Source organism: Globicephala melas, chromosome 11, assembly GCF_963455315.2.
Source record: "Globicephala melas chromosome 11, mGloMel1.2, whole genome shotgun sequence".
Classification (NCBI taxonomy): Eukaryota; Metazoa; Chordata; class Mammalia; order Artiodactyla; family Delphinidae; genus Globicephala; species Globicephala melas.
Window position 1 is genome coordinate 56,670,432 of NC_083324.2, and position 22,716 is coordinate 56,693,147.

The 22,716-nt window shown below is 41.4% G+C and overlaps 1 protein-coding gene and 1 non-coding gene across 3 annotated transcripts in view; one reads left to right on the top strand and one right to left on the bottom strand.

Annotated features, from left to right (window-relative positions):
- The window catches only part of NEK10 (NIMA related kinase 10), a 313,705-nt gene that overhangs the window by 140,508 nt on the left and 150,481 nt on the right, over nucleotides 1-22,716 (top strand). For both annotated transcript variants that reach the window (XM_060307961.1, XM_060307962.1), the window contains 2 exons: nucleotides 17,494-17,623; nucleotides 18,165-18,235. In XM_060307961.1, coding sequence (XP_060163944.1) covers nucleotides 17,494-17,623; nucleotides 18,165-18,235 — 201 coding nt within the window. The remainder of the gene's footprint in view (nucleotides 1-17,493; nucleotides 17,624-18,164; nucleotides 18,236-22,716) is intronic.
- Nucleotides 12,964-13,069, bottom strand: LOC115838953 (U6 spliceosomal RNA). The gene has a single exon (XR_004033835.1). It is a non-coding gene; the product is annotated as a U6 spliceosomal RNA (small nuclear RNA).

The following is a 22,716-nucleotide window of genomic DNA, read 5'->3' on the forward strand; positions in this document are numbered from 1 at the left end:
GAGGAAAGAATGAAGGAAAGGAGGGAAGGAAGGAAGAAAGAAAGAAGCAAAGAAGGAAAGAAGACAAGAAAGAAAGGAAGGAGGGAGGGAGGGAGGGAGGAAGGAAGGAGGGAAAGAAGGAAAAAAGACAGAAAGAAGGAAGATACAGTAAAAATAAAATAAGGTATAATAAAGTTATTGAATTAAAAAATACTTATTTAGGAAAAAAAAAAAGGACGGATAGAACCTTAGGACAAATTTTGGAAGCAAAGCTATACAGACAAAATCTTACACAGAAGCATATACATACACCCTCACAAAAAGAGGTAAAGGGGGAAAAATCATAAATCTTGCTCTCAGAGACCACCTCCTCAATTTGGGATGATTCGTTGTCTAAAGGAGGGAAGGAAGGAAGGAAAGAAAGAAAGAGAGAAAGAACGAAGGTAAAGTATAATAAAGTTATTAAAATTAAAATTAATTATTAAGAAAAAAAATTTTTTTAAAAACCATGGACAAATAGAACCCTAGGACAAATGGTGGAAGCAAGACTATACAGACAAGATCTCTCACAGAAGCATACACATACACATTCACAAAAAGAGGAAAAGGGAAAAAAAATCATAGATCTTGCTCCTAAAGTCCACCTCCTTAATTTGGGTTGATTGGTTGTCTATTCAGGTATTCCACAGATGCAGGGTACATCAAGTTGATTGTGGAGCTTTAATCCGCTGCTTCTGAGGCTGCTGGGAGAGATTTCTCTTTCTCTTCTTTGTTCTCACATCTCACAGGGGCTCAGCTTTGGATTTGGCCCTGCCTCTGCATGTAGGTCGCTGGAGGGCGTCTGTTTTTTGCTCAGACAGGACGGGGTTAAAGGAGCCGCTGATTCGGGGGCTCTGGCGCACTCAGGCCGGGGGGGAGGGAGGGGCACTGCGTGCGGGGCGGGCCTGCGGCAGCAGAGGCCGGCGTGACTTTGTACCAGCCTGAGGCCCGCCGTGCGTTCTCCCGGGGAAGTTGTCCCTGGATCCCGGGAACCTGGCAGTGGCGGGCTGCACAGGCTCCGCGGAAGAGGGGTGCGGAGAGTGACCTGTGCTCGCACACAGGCCCCTTGGTGGTGGCAGCAGCAGCCTTAGCATCTCCCGCCCGTCTTTGGGGTCCGTGCTTTTAGCCGCGGCTCGCGCCCGTTTCTGGGGTCCGCGCTTTTAGCCGCGGCTTGCGCCCGTCTCTGTAGTTCCTTTAAGCAGCGCTCTTAAACCCCTCTCCTCGCGCACCAGGAAACAAAGAGGGAAGAAAAAGTCTCTTGCCTCTTCGGCAGGTGCAGACTTTTCCCCGGACTCCCTCCTGGCTAGCCGTGGGGCACTAACCCCTTCAGGCTATGTTCAAGCCGCCAACCACAGTCCTCTCCCTGCGCTCCGTCCGAAACCGAAACCCGAGCCTCAGCTCGCAGCCCCGCCCACCCCGGCGGGTGAGCAGACAAGCTTCTCGGGCTGGTGAGTGCCGGTCGGCACCGATCCTCTGTGCGGGAATCTCCCCGCTTTGCCCTCCGCACCCCGTTGCTGTGCACTCCTCCGCGGCCCCGAAGCTCCCCTCTCCGCCTCCCGCAGTCTCCGCCCACGAAGGGGCTTCCTAGTGTGTGGACACTTTTCCTCCTTCACAGCTCCCTCCCACTGGTGCAGGTGCCGTCCCTATTCTTTTGTCTCTGTTTTTTCTTTTTTTCTTTTGCCCTACCCGGGTACATGGGGAGTTTCTTGCCTTTTGGGAAGTCTGAGGTCTTCTGCCAGCCTTCAGTAGGTGTTCTGTAGGAGTTGTTCCACGTGTAGATGTATTTCTGGTGTATCTGTGGGGAGGAAGGTGATCTCCGCGTCTTACTCTTCTGCCATCTTCAAGGTTCCCCCCATTTATTTAGTCTTGAAGGTTTTTACCTTACTCCTTCATCTGTAACAAATTTATTTTTCATTTCTTTTTTTTTCTTTTTTTTTTGGATGGGTGGTGCTGTATTCCTGTCTTACTGGTTGTTTGGCCTGAGGCATCCAGCAGTGGAGTTTGCAGACAGTTTGATAGAGCTGGGTCTTGGCGCTGAGATGAGGACCTCCAGGAGGCCTCACTCTGATTGATATTCCCTGAGGTCTGAGGTTCTCTCTTTCTCCAGTGGTTTGGACTTGGAGCTCCCACCACAGGAGCTCGGGCCCAACCTCTGGCCTGGGAACCAAGATTCCACAAGCTTTGTGGCACAGTGAAAAAAAAAAAAAGGAAGAAAGAAAGAAGAAAAGGAGAAGTACAATATCAAAGAATAAAAAACAAAATAAAATTAGAAAGATAAAAAATATATTAGGAAAAATAAAACTCTAATTGAAACAAATGCAACATGTTAAGATAAAACCAAACAGAAAAAAGGAAAAAAAAAGTGTGTGGGGGGGAACAATCCAAAAGGAGAGATCACTAACAAAATATAAAGAATAAAGTAAAATTAGAAAAAAGATTTATTAGGAAAAATAAAAATATAAAAGAATCAACAACAATGAATCAAGAAGGCAAAACAGAACCCCAATCTAAAGGAGGAAAAAAGAAAAGAAAAGAAAAGAAAAGCCCTAACTATGGGGGCAGAATTTAGGCAGGGGGTGGAACTTAGGCAGGGGCGTGGGTTTGGGTGGGCTGGGGCAACGTTCAAGCATGGGGCAGGGCCTCTAGTTAAGACCTCTGCAGAAGGGGAGAGGCAGCAAGTCGAAAGGTGGGCCTCTGGAGTGTGGGGGTTCCGGAGTTTGGAGGTGGGGCCCTGAGTGAGGCTATGTGGATTGGGTTTAGGCCCAGCTCGTTGGAGGGGGGTCTCCGAATGTAGGGGTAGGGCCCTGAGTAGGGGTGCAGGAGCGGCGCTTGGGTTCTGCACTCTAGGAGGGGGGCTCCAAGGGCAGAGGATTAGGCCCAGTAGTCCAACAGGCCCCAGTGCCTAAGTGGACAGGGAAAGCACTGGCCCTATTCCCTTCTGTTCCTTCACACCCCTCCCCCACTGTCTCCCCCAGGGTCTCCCCCATTACAGCTGGATCCCTAACCGTGGGTGGGTCCCACTGGGTGTAGGAACTCCTGCCCTCCCCCAGCCACCCCTCAGGACTGCGGGTCCTGGAGGTCCGACCTTTACTTTTGCTCCCCCTTCCCGCCCTCCCACTCCCTCAGGATCTGCACGGATGGAGGGGACCTCGGTGAACAGAGGATCAAGCCCAGGACCTCAACAGGTTCCTGGGGGGCCAAGTGGGCAGGGGAAATCTGACCACACTCCCTTTTGATCCTCTGCCCTCAAATGGTTCCCCAATTTCCCCGTTTGGGCATGGGATACCTTCCCCTCCCCCAGCCACCCCTCAGGGGCACCAATCTCGTCCTGCCTCCACTTCTCCTCCCCCTTCACTCCCCCCATGCCCCACGTCCTACCCGGTCACTGGGGGTTCCTCCCATCCCCTTAGGTGTCCGTCGTCCCCCACCGGTGCCTGGTAGGTGCCCTAGTTCGAGGGATCTGTTTGAATGTTGATGGGAGGTGCACTGAGAATTTTGCCAACATCAGTTTGAGATTTTGCCTGTAAGGAAGGTGGTAGCTGATTTAGTAGAGACAAATGATCAGTATTTCCAGAATCTGCTCTAGTACCATCAGAGATGGAACAAATAAAAGATGTAGAGGGGTAATTTAATTCATCTGGAGAATTACTTTGATGACTACTGTCAATTTATAGAACTATTTCCCCCTTTTAGGAGAAAGAAATTCCAGCATGTTACTTCTCTAAGAATTCTAGGCCTAATAAATGTGTAGGAGTAGAGGAACTAAGGAGAAAAGGGTGTGTATCTTTCAAAGGGCCTAAACAAAAGGGAATAGGTTCAGAGACAGGAACCTTTTGAGGTTCATTATGAGTTAGGAAAGACAGGGCCAGGCCCAAGGACAGCCTCCCCATGCTAGGCATTAGGCAGAAGGCAAAGCCACCTCCTTATTTTGCACTTAATGAGGCATGGAGGAATGGCATCTAGAACAGCAACTTTGTAGTATCTGAGCAAGAAACTTTAACCATGAAAACCATGGAGCACGTGCAATCAAAATGCACATGTTGCTGATTACCCTGTACGACCTTCCACGTGTGGTGCTCGATTAGTAAGGGGTGGTTTAAGGGAAAGCAGCTCTTGTATGGTGGCTTCAGGAGACAAATGTGCAGGAATGCCTAATGCCTATACATGAGGAGGCTGTCCTTGGGCCCAGCCCTGTCCTTCCTGCTTCAATTAGAGATCCCACTATTTGAAGTGTTTTAGTACTCCAAGGCAGGGGCTGCTTCATAGTAGTGGGGTTGAGCACCAAGAGTGTGGCTCTAGTGTCAGCCTGAGAGATTCATCCCCAATCTGGAAAAATGTTTCCCCAATCTGGAAAAATGTTTCCCCAATCTGGAAAAATGTTTCTCCAAGTCAATTAAGGAGGAGGATTGGGAAGAGGCCCTGTAGTTCCTCAGAGCCCCATCACTGAGAATTGGGAAGATGATGGAAAGACTGGTTAGAGGGCTGAAGGCACCTAAAGTGTAAATTTGTAACAATCATTTTTCCAATGTCCTGGCTCTTTGTGATAGTAGCAAAAACTAGAAGGGTTTTGGTTTCGTTTAGGAGCCTTCAGTTGCTAGAGTGGAAGAGTAAGAATTTTGGTGACCTTCCTTGGAGGTGACCCATTTGAGTACAAGAGAGCTGGTTTGCCATTAACTAAATCTGGAGTGGACATAGTTTCCCATTCCATCCTGGTCCTTTTTACTAAAAGGGAAAAGTCCCTGTTCAGCCCATTAATAAACATAGATTTAAAAGCTACTAGGGTAGAATCATCATCTGAAGGAAGACCAGAATTTTCTTTAGAAACAGTCTGAAGTTTATTGTAATAGTCATGAACAGGTTCATTAAATTTTTGTGTTCAAGACTGAATTTTGTTCTGATCAACAGGCTTTGGAAAAGCCCTAGAAATTGCTTATTGAAGTCACCTAGCAATTGCCTGAGCATGATCATATAATAAGTTAGGGGGCTAGGCTCCCAGTTGTAATTCTAGAGACCTTTCAGGACTTTCCCAATTAGCAATTTTCATCCAATACTGGGCCTGGCCTTTACCAACAAGCACATGAACTAGGTGATATAAGTCAGAGAAACCAGGTTGATAAATCTGAATGACTATATTAAATCCCTCAGCAAATCTGTATAGATCTTTAGTTACTTTGGGAAAATCCTTGACTATGGCTCTCAGCTTCAGTCAAGGGAATATAAGAAATTAAAAGTTTAGCCTCTGGATTCTCAGAAGGCTTGATATTAAAGGAACCATTTCTGTTAACTTCAGAGGAAAAATGAGAGGGGAGAGTTTCAGAGAAAAGGGAAGTTTGGTGAGAGAATTAGTATTGTTGCCGAAACCTGGCTTCTGTTCACCAGTGCCAAATAGAGATGCTGAGACAGAGTTTGGAGAAGTAGAAAAGAGTGTCTTTATTGCTTTGCCAGGCAAAGGAAGCCATAGCAGGCTAACACCCTCAAGACTGTGCCCCTCTTCCTGGGAAATAGGAAGGGGTCTTATAGTTTCAGGGTGGAAAATAGGGCTGTAGATAAGGATCGGGGCTGATGAATTCTTGCATTTTTCTTTCCTCGTGGAGACACTGAGATCATCAGAGCTGGCGTCAGGTGGTTCTGGTGGTCCTTGAGGTTATTGTTCCATGACCTTCTTTCTAGAATGAAGAATGCTCACAAAGGAAAGGAGTGTTAGGGACTGTTGTCTTGGAGAAGTAAACACCAGGTGCACAGTACAACTTTAACTGGAAGGCAGTCATTTTCAGAGTGCAATTAAACAAGAAAGAGAGGGGGGAAAAGCAGAAAGAATAAGGGCTGAACAAGGGCTAACAACCTGGGGGGCGTCTCATCTAGTTTCTGCTACAGCAGTGTTGGGGGACTGATGGCCTAGGGGAGGCATGTGCAGCATAGAACGCAGAGAGACAAGATGTTATCAGAGGGAGACAAAGAAGCTGAGGGAGAGGAAACTGAGACTTTGGGAGCCATTTTATCTTTTTATCATTTGTTTGCCTTAGTTAATCTTAAAGTCTTATTTTACCAAGAGGCAATTTGAGACTCTTGATAACATTGGAAAGCCTCAAAATACCAGTTAAAATCAGCATTTCACTTAGTTCTAGAAATTTTTGAGCTACTGTAGTCCAATCTGGATTTAAGGAAATTTGATTTGAAGATTTCAAAAATTCCCCATAATGGCCATTGATGTTCTAAATTGCCTTTGGTCAGGTCAGTCCATTTAGTTAGAAATGCACATGAGAAAGGGCCATGGTTTTTAAACATAAAATTCGCCAGAGTCCCTATGGGGGAGACATCTTCAAAATACTTAGATAACTGGAATCCCATTTCTTAGAGGTTTTTCCTCTAGAGTAAAGAACAATTTTCAAATAGCTTAAACAGTTTACAGCACAAGTAGTATAATCTAAACAGCTTGCAAGCTAATCCCACCTGGTCCTAAGGAGGAGACAGCATGGTCCTGGAGGAGCCTGACTGAGGCTTTTATTTTAGGCAGTCTCCACAGCCATCCAAAGGAATAGGCTGAAGGCTGAAAAACCCAGCACCGTTTCAGAGAAACAACCCCTGTTCCCAAAGGAATAGGTTGAACATCTCGGCCTGTTTCAGTGAAATAGCCTAATCTCAAAATCAGACCCAAATGCCAAACAAGTACTCACATACAGAACAGGGCCTTGACCAGAAAGATGAAACCTTTAAAGAGATCCTAAATAAAGCCTGGAGAGCTTCAAATGCAAAGAAGGCCTGAGCTTGGATCCAGGAGAAAGATGTACTTTCAACCTCCAAGGTTGGTGAGAAAGGCAGTGAGTGACAGTGGGCTCAATTGAGGGTACCACAGCTGTTTGCTCACCAGCCTCACAGCTGTCAGGTGTCTTCTCTGATCCCTATATGGGCCACCAAAATGTTTACCTGAAACAAAAAGACTTAGTTTTTTTGCCAGCGAAGATAGGTTTATTTGGGATCAGCAGAGAATTGCTGTTCGAGGTCTGCAGACATAGCAAGCCACATGCAGGTCTCTACACGAAAAGGGAAGGAGAACACTTCATGGTGTTGCCGACCTCTCAGCTTCTGTGCACCAATGCTGAACAGAAATATGGAGACAGAGATTTTAGAGGATAAGAGATGGCTTTATTCCTTTGCCAGGCAAAGGGGAAAACACATCAGGCTAGTGCTTCAAGAACTGTGCCCGCTTCCCTGGGGAATTGGAGAGGATTTTATAGGTGAGGTTCGCAGTCTGGGGTATATGATAAGGATCAAAGTAGTGAAGGTCTTGCATTTTTCTTCTTCTTGCATTATTTCAAAACAGTCATAGCTGGCGTCAGGCAGCCTAGTAATTGGGTCCATTTATCTCTGGTTTATCGGCCTGCGACTTTCTGAAAAGCTACAGGGGTGATTTGTTACAAGGGAGTGCAGAGAATGTAAACACCAGGAGCAGGATGTAATTTACATAGAGTTAGGGAGTGATAGGTTAGCTTTGTGAAGTACAAATCTATTTACAGACACTACAGATTAGTAACAGTTAAAATAAAACTATGAGTGATTAACTCTTTCAGGCTTGCTCCTTCTCTAGCCTGTTCACTGTTCCCTTTATTTTCTTTGTTCTCAGGAGAGGGAAAAAAACCTCACCTCTATTTTTATTGCAACAATAGGGAGGAAAAGGAAGTCAGGAGACTGCAGGAAACAAAGAGTCCAGGGCTTGTCATTGGCTGAATCCTGGCCAGGAAAGGAGTCTTTCTTCTTCCTGTTGGGCTCTGCTGTCATCAGAGGGTGTGAGAACACCCACTTTGGTCTCCTGACTCTATTTATATTAGATTTCTGTTTATTAATTTTTACGATTCTCATTGCTGAAAATAAAGAAAAAATTCCATTAAGAACACTCATAATCCTACTAATCCTGAGGTGGGGAACAAACTCACAGAAGACAACTTGGCATCCCAATGTCAAATCCTTTCTTATGAAAACCATACACACACACACACACACACACACACACACACACACACTCACTGATGTTAACGAATGCTTTCCTGTACCTTCAGTTTTAATATCTGAATTACATTTTATTGTCTGGATAAATCATAATTTATTCAACCAGCCCTTTTTTTTTTTTAAGACATTCAAATTCCAGCTTCTCCCTAATTCATATAACACAGGGCATATATAATCGGCTAAAAATTAACTTGAAATAAGAAAGCAAAAGAATTTTTAATGGCAAAATAATTATCAATATATGGAAAATCCAATGACTGGGAATATTCATTGGTGATCAATTTCTCATTTTCTAAAGAAATTTTCATTTTCACCAGATTTTTTTCTTGACCACTAAATTAAAAATAGCTAGTTAGAAGTTCCTATGCCTTTATATATATCTGTGTCAGAGTTTGAACTAGGTCAGTCTTAACTTGAATGCTTTTTGTCTAGGTCGTTTCTGACCAAATTATTGGCCACTGGCAAAGTAGTCACGCATATGGCACTTCCCCAATTAACAAGGCCTCTTCTCATATCTGTTCATATACAGTTAACAAAAGATGTGTATGCTCTTGTCATATGAGTAAAATTGTTTCCTTAGTTAATGCTATCACCTACCTAGTGATATATATTTTCAAGTTTTGTACTGTTGACTGAAAAAAATACACAACCTAAAAGTTGAGAAGTATGTTTTGCTTGGTGCACAAAACTGAGGACTTCAGCCTGGAAGACAGCCTCTCAGATAGGTCTGAGCGACTGCTCCCAAGAGGTAAGGGAGGAGCCAGGATATATAGGGGTTTTTGCAAAATAGTCGGAACATCAAAGATTACTGTTAATAAAAGGAAACCAGACATCTCAAGTTAAGGAATTTAGTGCTTATCTAGGTATGGGAAGAACAAGAGTCTGAACTTACTGAAATCATTCCTTTAATATACACCTTAGCTATCTGGGGCCAGTGTCCTGTTCTTTCCCAGTCTGGGTCCCCTCAGGGATCACCCTAGGGGTCAGTGGTAGTGGCTTAATGGCCTCAGCATCCTTTGTTTGCTGATATGGCAGGCAACATTTTTTATTCACAGTACTAATGAATGAATGGCAAATAATCTGTGTTTTGATGGAATCCAGTGTTTATAACAACCCCCCTCTGCTGCCACATAGATGGGGAATAGCAGAGCAAGCCTGGCGGAGGACATGGGTAGTTGAAGGGGCATCAGGAGATTAGTGAAATGAGAACTCAGTGTGTGCAGAGGCTTCTGTGGAGAGGGTGTTTGACCAAGTAAGGTTTGGATTAATGGCAAGAGGGAGGAGTTTGAACTTCACCTTTACACTAGAGACTCTGCTCCCTACTTCAGAAGAGAACTTCCACAGGCTTTGCTTCCATGTCCTCCCAGCTACCTGCCCCATGCCCCTGAATGGCCTGCACTCCTGCAGTCCTAGTGGAGACCATTTTCTCCAGACAAGCCCTCTCAATTCTGCATCATTAATTTCTCTGCCTCTAGTGACTCATTCCTACCAATTGACTAGCATACTGACATTTTTTTCCCATCTTAAAAAACAAAAACTCATATTTTTCCCTTTCTCTTCCAGCTACTGACCCACTTTTCTCTGTTCTTTCAAAACAAAACTCTCTGAAAGAGAGGTATATAGTAGGTGCTCAGTAAATAATTTTTCAATGAATGAACAAATGAAAACACTTTTAAGGGAGTAAGGCTTTTGTGATAATCCAGGTGTAAGCCGATTTAAGCCTGCTGTTAACGAGAATAAAAAAGAAAGGGGATGTGGGGGAAGGAAGTATATTGAAAATCTCCATAACTTCCTCTCAATTTTGTTGTAAACCTAAAAGTGCTCTAAAAAAATAAGTCTTCAAAAAAGAGGAGGTAGTATATAAACTTCGAAGGAAAAATTAAAAATCTTTGATGACATGTTATATACAGTTGATTCTTGAACAACACAAATTTGAACTATGAGAGTTTTTTCAGAGACATGAGTTTTTCACTAGTTTTTTTCACTTCACTACTGGAGTTTTTACTCCAGTACTACACGACATGGTTGGTTGAACCTGAGTGTGCGGAACTGCGGGTACTGAGGACCAGCTATAAATTAAATATGGATTTTCAACAGCATGGAGGGGCGTACTGATCTTGGAGAGACAGCAATGAGCAGTCCTGAAGAGACATCTTAGTTCTCTGCCCAGGAATTGAACCTGAGTAGCCTGAATGAAAACCAGGAATCCTAGCTGCTAGTTCACCAGGGGCTAGTGGCTAGAGGCAAAATTCTCCTGGCTCTTACCCCCATTGAAAGCAAGAATGTTTCAATGAGGCAAAAACTGTAAAAACAGGTACAAAGTTTATTATTAGAGGCACAGCACAAGGTATGCGAGAGCACGCAAAGAAACAGTTTATTTTACTTAAGTCAGAAGCTAGGCAGAAATACACACCCAGAGAGAAGGGGTGTGGGAGTCCTCTCTAATGAGGAGGAGCACAGTAAAGAGGTGATTTAAATCCTGTATATAGGACAGTCCTTCTGGGTCTTTGTTTACCTTTGGCTAATTATCTTGTTTCTTTTTCCACCCTCCCCAAGATGCATGTGCAACTTTTTGTTGAGATGGATCCCACCACAGAGGCCTGTGGGTGTATGTCCACACTTATTATGGGGTGGCACCCCCTCCCTTTTTGACACCCAAGGAGCCTTCCTTTGCATGTGCAGACAGGAAGTGTTCCTTGACCTCAGGAGTGGTCATCTTATCTCTTTACTTCAGCAGAGCTCAGCTTCTGCCACTAGCTTTGTCCTTGGAGTGTCTGGGTGAGAACAAAGCTTCAATTTTACTCCACTTGACAGACACCAGTTGTCTGACCCAGGGGCCCATCTATCTCCTACCTCAGTACCCCTAAACCCTGCATTGTTCAAGGGTCAACTGTATATGTAACATAGGAGAAGAAATAGCCTGTAATTTTAGCATTCTATGTTTGATAATAAGATTAATTGGTGGCACAATGGATGGATATACTTGATAGAAGTGATTTGTTTTCTTGCTTCAAATATTTTCATTTTCAATTATCATATACCTTTTCTTCTAAGAATAAAAACCCTATTATCTTAATATTACAGATACTTGTTGACCAGGTAATCTTTTATTTCTCATTAGACTCCTCTTGATTTTGGCAATTTCTCAGATTTTTCTTGTTTTTAATGACCTTGGAAGTTTTGAGAATTATTGGTTAAGAATTTCATAGAATTTCCTCAATTGGGATTTGTCTGATATTTTTCTAATAATTAGACTGGAATATGTTTGGGGAGGAAGATTACAGGTGTAAATTGCCATTCTCTTTTCATGGGTACATACTATCAATATGACTTAACACTGTTGATGTTAATCTTGATCAGCTGGCTGGAGATAGTGTTTATCAGGTCTCTCTACTGTAAAGTTACTCTTTTTTTTTTCTTTCTATAGGGTACTTTTTGAAAGAAAGTCACTACATGCACCCCAAACTTAAGGAGTAGGGAATTATGCTTCATTTCCTTAAGGTGGAGTCTCCACATAAATTATTTGTCATTTTTCAAGAGATTTGTCTATTGCCTCCTGTTTTTTATTTATTTGGTTTTTTAAAATTTATATCAGTATGGACTCATGGATAATTATTTTATACCCTGGGTTATAATCTAATAAAACTTTCAGTGAGCTGAATTGTGTCCCCCTCCCAAATTCATACGTTAACACCCTAAACCCCAATGTGATGTTATTTGGAGATTGTTGCCTTTGGGAAGTTAAGTAGATTTAGATGAGGTCACGAAGGTGGGGGCCTCATGATGGGATTAGTGGTCTTATAAGAAGAGACATCAGAAACTCTGCTCAATCTCTCTCTCTCTCTTTCTCTGCCATGTGAGGACACAGCAACCACCTGTAGGCCAGGAAGAAGGCCCTCATTGGGGAACAGAATTAGCCAGCACCTTGCTCTTGGATTTCCCAGATTCCTGAATTGTGAGAAATAAATTCCTGTTTATTTCTATTTAAGCCACCCCGTTATTGGTATTTTATTATGGCAGCCCAAGCTGACTAATACAATACTTTATTTTGTTGTTCAAACTTTTCTACATTTGGCCATTGGGAGCTGGTTGACTTGTCTTCCATACCCCTCTGGCATACCCCCATCATTGTGCTTTTTTTTTCTTTAGACTAACTTTCTGGAACTAGAAGATGCTCCAGGTTCATTTAGTATATTTCTTGCCCCAATCCTATTATCAGTCATTTCTCCAATGGTCCTGATTCTTTTAATTGGAGAATGGTGTTAAAAACCAAGATCCCTGGTGGCACAGTGGTTGAGAGTCCACCTGCCAATGCAGGGGACGTGGGTTTGTGCCCCGGTCCAGGAAGATTCCCACATGCCGTGGAGCGGCTAGGCCCGTGAGCCATGGCCACTGAGCCTGCGCATCCAGAGCCTGTGCTCCGCAACAGGAGAGGCCACAACAGTGAGAGGCCTGTGTACCACAAAAAAAAAAACAAAAAACCAAGATCTGGTGCTAAGTGTGCTCATTGCTACTAGGAGGTCATCAATTCTAGGCCTTTTCATCTGACAGAATGAAAGGATATATATGTGCACAGGATATATATGTGCAAGGATATATATGTGCATAGTAACCTGTGTATATTCACATAACTATAAATATTTTCATATGTAACCATCTATATTAATATTAAGCTAAACATGGGTTTATACTGTTGTCTCCAACTCTAATCTGTTACCTCCTTGTAGAGTACCCCTACTCCTTTCCTTGCTTATCTGTAACCTTTCTTCCACTCCCAATAGTGAGAAACCTGGCTTCTGCCATCTGCCACTCATTTACTTAATTGTTGAATTCTGGTATACATGTATAGCAGTATCAAAATTGTTAATCTTTACCCCTATGAGAAACAACTTTATTAACTAGAGTATAGTCCTCATCTTTTGCCTGTCATCTTACTGCCTCTAAAATATGGAATGCATCACAGATTTGCACATCATCCTTGTGCCGAGGTCATGCTAATTTTCACGTGTCATTCTAATTTTAGTATATGTGCTGACAAAATGAGCACAATAATCAAACTTTTAACAAAGATGACAACATGACCACTGTAGGAAAGAAGAATATACTGTCTACACTCAGAACCTTTTAACATATCATTTCATTTCATTTACTTTGTAAATGTACTTTGTTGCATTTAAAGGAAAGAAGTCGCCCTCCCAACTTACATAAATCATCATAGTATTGAATTATTTGTGAAATAGCAAAATGTTCATATTTTAAACTGTTTTGAAAAACATCTAGATTCAATACTTTCCTTGTTTACTTCAATAATGAGTAAATAAGAATCTTTGGCAATTAGCAACCTAATTGTTCACATCAGTGAGGGACTACTAATGGAATTTAAAAATCTAAACAGTTTGTCTTTTTAAAAAATTATATTAAGCATCCTTCCTTCCTCATCGTTTTTCCACATTGCTTTCATTATCAGTTTGTAAATTTATGCCTTTTTAAAACAGAGGTAGTATTTAGATAAACTTTCCTCCAGCCCCCTCTCAAAGGCTGCTGATTATGAGCTATGTTGACTTATTTATTAAAATATAGTAATAAGTAATGAATGTCTTTGCCATCTACCTAACTATACTATCCCTGGCTTCACTTAAAATTTTTTCCAGCTTTATTGAGGTATTATTGGCAATTAAAAATTGTATATGTTTGAGGTTTACAATGTGATGTTTTGATATTTGTATACATTGTGAAATGATTATACAACCAAGCTAATTAATATATCTATTACTTCAAAAGATTCAATTATCACATTACTTGTGATGTACTTTCTTAGCAAATTTCAAGTATACAGTACATTATTATTAAATATAGTCACCATGTATGTTAGGTCAGCAATAATAAAAATGATAATATTTTAATTGAAGTACAACTTATAATGGCTGTAAGTTTTTACACATTTAATTGCATATGTTTAACCTTTACCAGAAAAACCCTTATTTTTATTAAATATCGTAAATTATGCTTTACTTTACCATTAAAAGATTTTAGATGACCAAATCACATAGGAATATCCAGTTTTTAAAATACAGAGGAATATTTCTGATTGGGAAAGAGAAAACCAATTTTATTTTATTTATTTATCTTTTGCGGTACGTGGGCCTTTCACTGTTGTGGCCTCTCCCGTTGCGGAGCACAGGCTCCAAACACACAGGCTCAACGGCCATGGCTCACGGGCCCAGCCGCTCCGCGGCATGTGGGATCTTCCCGGACCGGAGAACGAACCTGTGTCCCCTGCATCGGCAGGCGGACTCTCAACCACTGCGCCACCAGGAAAGCCCGAGAAAACCCATTTTAAAGTGTGTGTGTGTGTGTGTGTGTGTGTGTGTGTGTGTGTGTGTGTGTACTATTTAACTTCTTTCTCTTAAGTGAGCATTGCTAGCTGTAACTCTGTATTTCTTTAAATGTGGTTGGGCTCACCTTAAGTGGAGAAATTGGAAATTATTACAAGACAGTGAATTATTTTACAATGGTTTTCTAAACAATAATCACCAAAATAAGTAGTGATTGAGTCATTACTTTAGCCATATTTCCCAAAAGCTGGGTTCTTTTTAAAGATGAAAAACACATGAATAGTTTTTCTTCATAGAACCTGTTGCCATAAAAAAATACCACAGCCTGGGTAGCTTAAACAACAGAAATTTATTTGAAGGCTGAAATCCAAGATCAAGATGTTGGCAGGTTTGGTTTCCTCTGAGGCCTCTCCTTGGCTCGCAAATGCCAGCCCCGCCTTCTTCCTGCCTCTTCCCGTGGTTGTTCCTTGCACACTCCTGGTGTCTCTTCCTCTTCTAATACAGACACCAGTCATACTGGATTAGGGCCACCCCAATGGCAGCTCTGATCAGCTCATGCAGGCCTTATCTGTATATACGGTTACATTCTGAGGTACTGGGGGTTGGGACTCAACACATGAATTTTGGGGGGACACACATAACATAACAGAACATTTTGTGTGACTTTTGGAAATCAGGCTCTGTCTTGTGTTTGCCATTGCTTTTAATTGTAATTATGAAACTCTTTTATCTTAGAGAATATTTGAAGTTGGACCCCAGAAGCAAAGTGATAGTTGGCAACTGTGTTGTCTTTTATTGCCCTTTCTTGTTCTCTTCCAGAGAAGTGATTCTCTGTCTTTTTCAGGGAGGCATGGACAGCTTTGAGAATCTGATGAAAGCTGTCATGTCAGTTAACTTTGACTAAGGACCTCAAAACTTAGTGGTTACAATAACCTTTTTATTCTTCTTCTTCTCAATATACTGTGCGCTGGCTGGATTGAGCTGGGATTGCTTATCTGTGTTGTCTGGGCTCACCTGTGCATTGTGGTCACCTGGTTTTCAAAGGCTTCACTGATGGATGTGGTGGTAGAGTGGCTGTGGGTAGGGGTGCTGGAGGTAACTGAGCCATGTGATGCTCATCTTCCAGCAGGCAAGCCTGGGCTCAATCACCTGCTTGTGATTGTAGGGTTTTCAAGAGCAGGAAGAGAGAGCAAGCCACAAAGAGTAAGTGCTTTTCCATTCTCTCCTTGCATCACTTTTCCTGATGTCTTCTTGGCCAAAGCAAGTTATATGGTTAAGCCCAGATTCAAGGGGTACAAAATAGAGTCCATCTTTTATTGGGAGGAGTGGCACAGCCACATTGCAAAGGGGCATGCCTGTGGGGATGAAAGGAGTGTGTGGTCTCTAGTGAGATGAAGGAAGAGATGGAATGATGAGAAAAATAAACTAAGTAAATTCTACTCTTACAAGAGTTTTCCTCTACACTGAGTAGTTATCTTTTGAGGAAAAATGAAGGCTGTCCTCCAGAGAAGTACAGACACTGGCTGTTGAGAGTGAAAGCACACACGAAACAGGAAATGGAAAAGAGATCTGAGGGGTTGATGGGTGGAGCACTCACAGCACCTGCTTCCTGAGCTTTTGGAAATATGAAATCTTCTGAGTTCTCAGTAGATTAAAACATGAGCCATTTGTGTGGAGCCAAGGACATTTTTTTGTTGAAGACATTTTTTTCCTTTTATGGCATTTTTTAATGTGAGCAGTTGATCGAGTGACAACAGGGGACACTTTTATACACTTAAGACCAGTAGAGCCCTGGAAATCACCCCGGATTCCCCCATTGCCATATTATTGAACTCAAAGACAGTACCTATGGAAATGCTTAACTGAGAGATCTTGAAATCTCACTTCTTCTGTAAATACATAATGTAAATCTTAAACCAGGAATCATTTTCCATAATCTCACAAGAATTGCAACTCCTTGGTTATTCTTAACAGCCAATACTTGCTCTGTACTGATACCAATTTATGAGTTTCTTTATATCTTAGTCCACTGCCCAAGTTAACCATTAATTCCTACTCCATTAATTTAGAGGGTTGCGCACAGTCCTAAATACATACTTTAGAACTGAATCATCAAACTACTTAATTTAGGGTGTGTATGTGTGCTGAGTGCTTTTAACACTTTGCTGAGTTTCAGTCTACAAATATGAGAGAGGAAACTTCTATCAGTTCAAAATATCCAAGGGAACTACCCACCCCTCCACATTAAAAAAAATGTCAAGCCCATAAACCCTCACAGCTTAACTTCATTTAAAGGCTGACAGCATCCTTATTCAGACTAGATATGAAATTTCAGAAGAGATGAACATGATGTAAGTTGTCATTTTCTGCAACACATTTAAATATGGTCTTGCTTCCTACTTTATAAGCTAGCATTGAATAGCAAAGGGATGGTGCTATGTCAGTCAATTTTGCTCATAATAATGCTGCATAACAAATCACCATGAAATCTCAGTGGCATTCAACAATAAGCATTTATTGTCAGACTCACAGGTCTGTGGGTCTCCTGGGCTGGGTCTCCTTCAGGCTGCAGGTTTATGTGTGCAGATCTGCTCCATGTGTCTTGTGCTGGGCCTAGGCTGGGCTATCCTAGCTACCTGGGATACGATGTTCTTTTGGACAGAAGCTCCTGTAGGGACAAATGGAAGCACTCAACACCTGTTAAGACTGAGGCCCTGATCTGTTGCACTGCCACTTCCACATTCCACTGGCCAACACAACAAAAGCAAAGGCAGGAGTGGGTAGCAAACACTGCCCACCAAGAAGAAGGAGTGGGGTATTCAAAACCTCCAGAATAGAGAGAACTGGGGCCAGTCATTCCGTCTACCACAGAGGGGTAGTTGTTTCTGGAAGTAAAAGGACATTTAATAGGAGTTGTTTATTGACATTTATTGCTTAAATTAGAATTGCTTCGTTGTGCTTCTTGATTCACCTGAGTCTGAGAGAATTCAAAGATACATCTTAATATGTTTACTTGAAATGATGATCGAGTTTCCATTTTTTTCTTATATCTCCAACTATAGCTTGAAAATTGAACTTTTTTCTGTACTGACTTCTCCCTTTTTCATTGTGCATTAACATCCTTATTTTAATTCAGCCCTGAGGTGCTGAAGAGTGAGCCGTATGGGGAGAAGGCTGATGTCTGGGCAGCAGGCTGCATCCTTTATCAGATGGCGACTCTGAATCCTCCCTTCTACAGCACAAACATGCTCTCCCTGGCCACAAAAGTAAGCAACCTTGGAAGACAAAAGGGTCTCATGTTGCCAAAAACACCATTCCTTTTCTTCTTAAGTAGAACCTTTGTGATTTTAATAAAACTGTCACTTAAAAGCAGTCATTGTTTTATTAACCACACGATCCAGTTTATTTTTCCTCCTTTCTACATCATGTGCTATGGCACATTTCCCCTTATAATTGTCTTCCATTTATCATAGAAAATTATAAAAATAAATATATCAAACTGCTTTTGGTCTTTTTTCTTAATTGTGGTTTGAACTGCCCTCAATCTATCATATTGTATTATCCTACACATCATTTATTATGAATCTGAGGTTAACTTTAACTCAGCTTGAAGAATACAGTTCTATGCTCAAGAACAGTTTAATTAATGCTAATTTTTAATTTGCTGGGATATTTTTGTTTCTGATGAAAATATGTGCATGAAATTATGATGCTTGTTAAGTAACTCTTGTGTCGTGGCCAAGTATCACCACTCAAAGGTACCTGTGGCTCCTTTACTTCCATCATTCTAGTCTGTTTATTTTGCAGATAGTGGAGGCAGTATATGAACCAGTACCAGAAGGCATCTATTCTGAAAAGGTGACCACTATCATCAGCAGGTAATTAGTCTCATAACTTCAAACCTATAGGGATTATGAAGAAATACCTCATATCTATGCAAATTCACTATGTAAATATTAAGAGGAAGAGGAAGGGCTCTCAAATAATCCAAAGCTAGAAAAATATTTGTGCATCACCAGTCATAGGGACCATTTGGAAGCCAACCAAGTGTCCAAGAGGAAGTAGTACATTCACTTGAAATATTATGCAACCATTAGATTGATTATTCAGAAGGCTTTATATCAACCTGTAAAGTAAGTATGATCTGCTAAATAGACATTTCTCCAAAGAAGGTATATAGATGGTCAAGAGGCACATGAAAAGATGTTCAACATCACTAATTATTAGAGAAATGCAAATCAAAACTATGAGGTAATCACCTCACACCGGTTAGAATGGCCATCATCAAAAAATCTACAAACCATAAATGCTGGAACGGGTGTGGAGAAAAGGAAACCTCATACACTGTTGGTGGGAATGTAAATTGATACAGCCACTATGGAGAACAGTATGGAAGTTCCTTAAAAAACTAAAAATAGAACTACCATATGATCCAGCAATCCCACTCCTGGGTATATATCCAGAGAAAACCATAATTTGAAAGTGTACATGCACCCCAATATTCACTGCAGCACTATTTACAATAGCCAGCACATGGAAGCAACCTAAATGTCCATTGACAGAGGAATGGATAAAGATGTGGTACATATATACTATGGAATATTACTCAGCCATAAAAAAAAGGAAATAATGCCATTTGCAGCAACATGGATGGACCTAGAGATTGTCATAATGAGTGAAGTAAGTCAGACAGAGAAAGACAAATATCATATGATAGCGCTTATATGTGCAATCTAAAAAAAATGGTACACATGAACCTGTTTACAAAACAGAAATTGAGTCACAGATGTAGAAAACAAACTTATGGTTACCAAGGGGGAAAGGGAGGGGCGATAAATTGGGAGATTGGGATTGACATATACACACTACTATATTTAAAAGATAATAAATAAAAACCTATTGTATAGCATAGGGAACTCTATTCAGTGCTGTGTAATGACCTATATGGGAATGAAGTCTGGAGGAGAGTGGATATAGGTACATGTATGGTTGATTCACTTTGCTGCATAGCAGAAACTAATGCAACATTGTAAATCAACTATATGCCAATAAAAAATTAATTAAAAAATTTTTAATTAAAAAATGAAAACAAAAAAACAAGTATGATCTGAAACTAAGTAAAACAAACAAAATGTACAGGTACTTATAACTATGAAAAAAACATAAAATGTGCATGAATATGGAAAAGACTAGACAAGAACATATGAAACTGAAAAAGGCCATGTTAGATGATAAAATTGCAAGCATTTTTTCCTTTTTATTTTTAAGAAATATTTTAATTTTTCAAAGAAACTCAGAAAGAAGTGCTCCATATATCCATATAGTAGGAGTTTAATGAAAGTCCTTATCCCTATAGAGTCTCAAAGTTCTGCCCCCACAGGGCTTGTCCCAGCTCATCCCTAACCCTTCCCCTCCCACTTTCCCTCTGCTCCCTCCACTCCAACCACAGGGAGCTCCTCGCTACTGCTCTTCCCTTTTCCTGGCACTCTCTTCCCTCTGATACACACAGTGGCACAGGCCCTTACTTCCTCTGGTTTCTGAGGAAACTGGGTCTCTGAAAAATCAGGGCACCTGCCCTGATGCCCCCACAACCTCTCCAGACTCTCTTGTCCCCTTGACCAAGTTCACAGCATCCACCACCCCTAACACATTATACATGTGCATGCAGACTTGTTCTTTTATTGTCTCTCTTCCCCACCAGAATGAAAACTCCACAAGAATGGAGACTTTTTCAGTTTAGTTTATAGCTATTCAGTGCCCAGAGCAATGCCTAGTACAAAGTAGACCCTTAACAATTTACTGGTTATATGAATAAATGACTCATTTACCTGGCTGATCGTTATTTCTGGACCATTTTACGACCTTAAATTGGCCCAAGATTACTACTCTGCCCCATCAAGCTGAGTCAAATCCTTATTGTGATAATAGAAATCCTAGGGTCACCCCAGATGGAAACTTTATCTATCCCCTTGCCTAATTCCTTTAAATCTCAATTCTGTATCTATCCTAGCTCTTGGCACCACCTCTGATGCAATGTAATAAGCGTATTTTCATGGCTATGCCCCTTTCCCTTTTATTTTCTCCTTCCAGCCCATTGTTTAGCATTAATAGATACTCCTCACGTTTGTGGGATTATATGTTGAATCTTACCTTGCTCAGCCCAATGCTGCCCTACAATATTAAGTGCCTCAGGCCCAGCTGGGGCTGAATTTCACTAACTGTGGACTCTGAGCAGACTATTTGACTATTCTTTCAGCAGCTCTGTTTCCTCATCTGGTAAAATGGGGATCGTAATAGTACCAACCTCATCAAGCTGATATGATGATTATAACATGCAGATCACTTAGCATAGAGCTTTGGCAAATGGTAAATCTTGAGCAATGTTGGCAGTTATTATTATAAATATTGTGGGAAATGAGCTGAAACCCCTTTCTAAATCATCTAAATTCCGCATTACACTAGATCCACCCTACTGCTAATGAATCCATACAAATGTATTTAAACTGCTCATCTCCTGTTATCTGCTATTTGTTTTCTGGAAACTGCCTTAAAAATTCAAGAAGTCTCCAGAGAGGTCAAGACAAGAATACCAGAGTTACTCATTTAATTTCTCCTTTTCTTAGGTATTTGAGTGCCATGAAAAATAGGAGAGGGTAGTGCAGAGAAAAAGTACAGAGACATTATTCTGATTTTGTGGCGTTGGGCAAACAGGACCATAATTTGCTTATGACAGGCTTCCTGGCTATTGGTGTCCACGCCTCTTGGAGCTAGGAGGTTAGTGGAAAAGTCAGACATCAGCATTATCATGAAAAGGTTAAGAACATCAATAGGTTCTAGAATTGAGTGGATTCTAATCCCCACTCTTCCACTTACCTTAACCTTCCCAAGACCCACTTTCCTCATCTGTGATATATAGGTAGCAATAGTAACTACTCATGGCTTGCTTTGAAGCCTAAATAAGATCATGCTTGTGATGGTCTTGGCACAGTTCCCAGTATGTAGTGAGCCCTCAATTAATTTAGGTATTGTTATTAATAATGTTATTATTTATGGAATGAAGTATATAAAAATTATGATAAATTTGATGAAGGATGGTAAAAGGGGCAACGAGAGATTACAGAAGGACTTGGTCTAGTTTCTGAAGAAAGGACATGTAATCTGAGACCTGAACTTCACTACTTCTCAAATAGTAAACAGAGTGGAAAAAGCATTTCATAGACCCACATCTCTGAAGGCTTTCCTGAGCAAAAGAGCTTGTTAATTTGAAGAACTGAAAAAAGTTGGAGATGCAGCGTGTCAAGTAAGGGAGAGAATAGCCAGCAAATGGACCTGGGAGGCTGACAGGACCCAGGTTGACAGGTTCTACAGGCCACACTGAGGGTTTTGAATTTTTATCTCCAGTATTGAGGAGAGGACTGAAGGGTTATTAACAGATTGAGACATAGTGAAAATTTCTTTAGCAGAGATCATTCTGGCTGATCTCCAGGGAATAGACTGAAGGGAATGAGAGTGGGAAGGAGAACCAGGTTCAGCTGTCCACTGAGAGATGATGGAGGCTTTGACTAGAGTGGTGGTGTTGATGGAAAGAAGTGGGTTGTTCCCACTGTGGGCTGGAATTTGAGTCAACAAGTTTTGGAGTACAATCGTAAGATGTTTAAAAAATACTTCAGTTAACTGGGAAAATGGAATGGCATCGAGAATATGAAAACAATTGGATTTATTATGTGGAACCTCAGCAAATGGAGCCAAGACCATGGAATGGAAGTTCTGGGGGGGGCGGGGCAAGGTGAGCTCGCCATTAGGAAGTGTGTCTCAGAATTAGAGCTATCCACAGTGGAGCAGGCTGCTGATGGATGGTGAGTTCCCTGTCACCAGAGTGTTTAAGAGGATGAATGAACACTATTAGGGGACTCCAGATGAAATGTTCTGAGTACACTTTTAATTCAAAATACTAAGGTGCCATAATTAGTAGGAAATGACAATTTAATTTTAAAGCTGACTACAAATTAAGATTGCAGTATGCAGCCTATAACAGATGTAGTTTTCATTTAAAGTTATGCAAGACAGTGGGTTCACATTGTGAAGTTTTATCTTTAGAAAATTTGACATAAAACCAAAATCAGTTGTGAGTTGCATGCAATTACACACTTGAATTGCTTTGGATTTTCAGTCTTTAAAAATTAAGTTTCAGGGACTTCCCTGGTGGTGCAGTGGTTGAGAATCTGCTTGCCAATGCAGGGGACACGGGTTCAAGACCTGGTCTGGGAATATCCCACATGCCTCGGAGCAACTAAGCCCGTGCGCCACAACTATCGAGCCTGCGCTCTAGACCCTGCAAGCCACAACTACTGAGTCCACG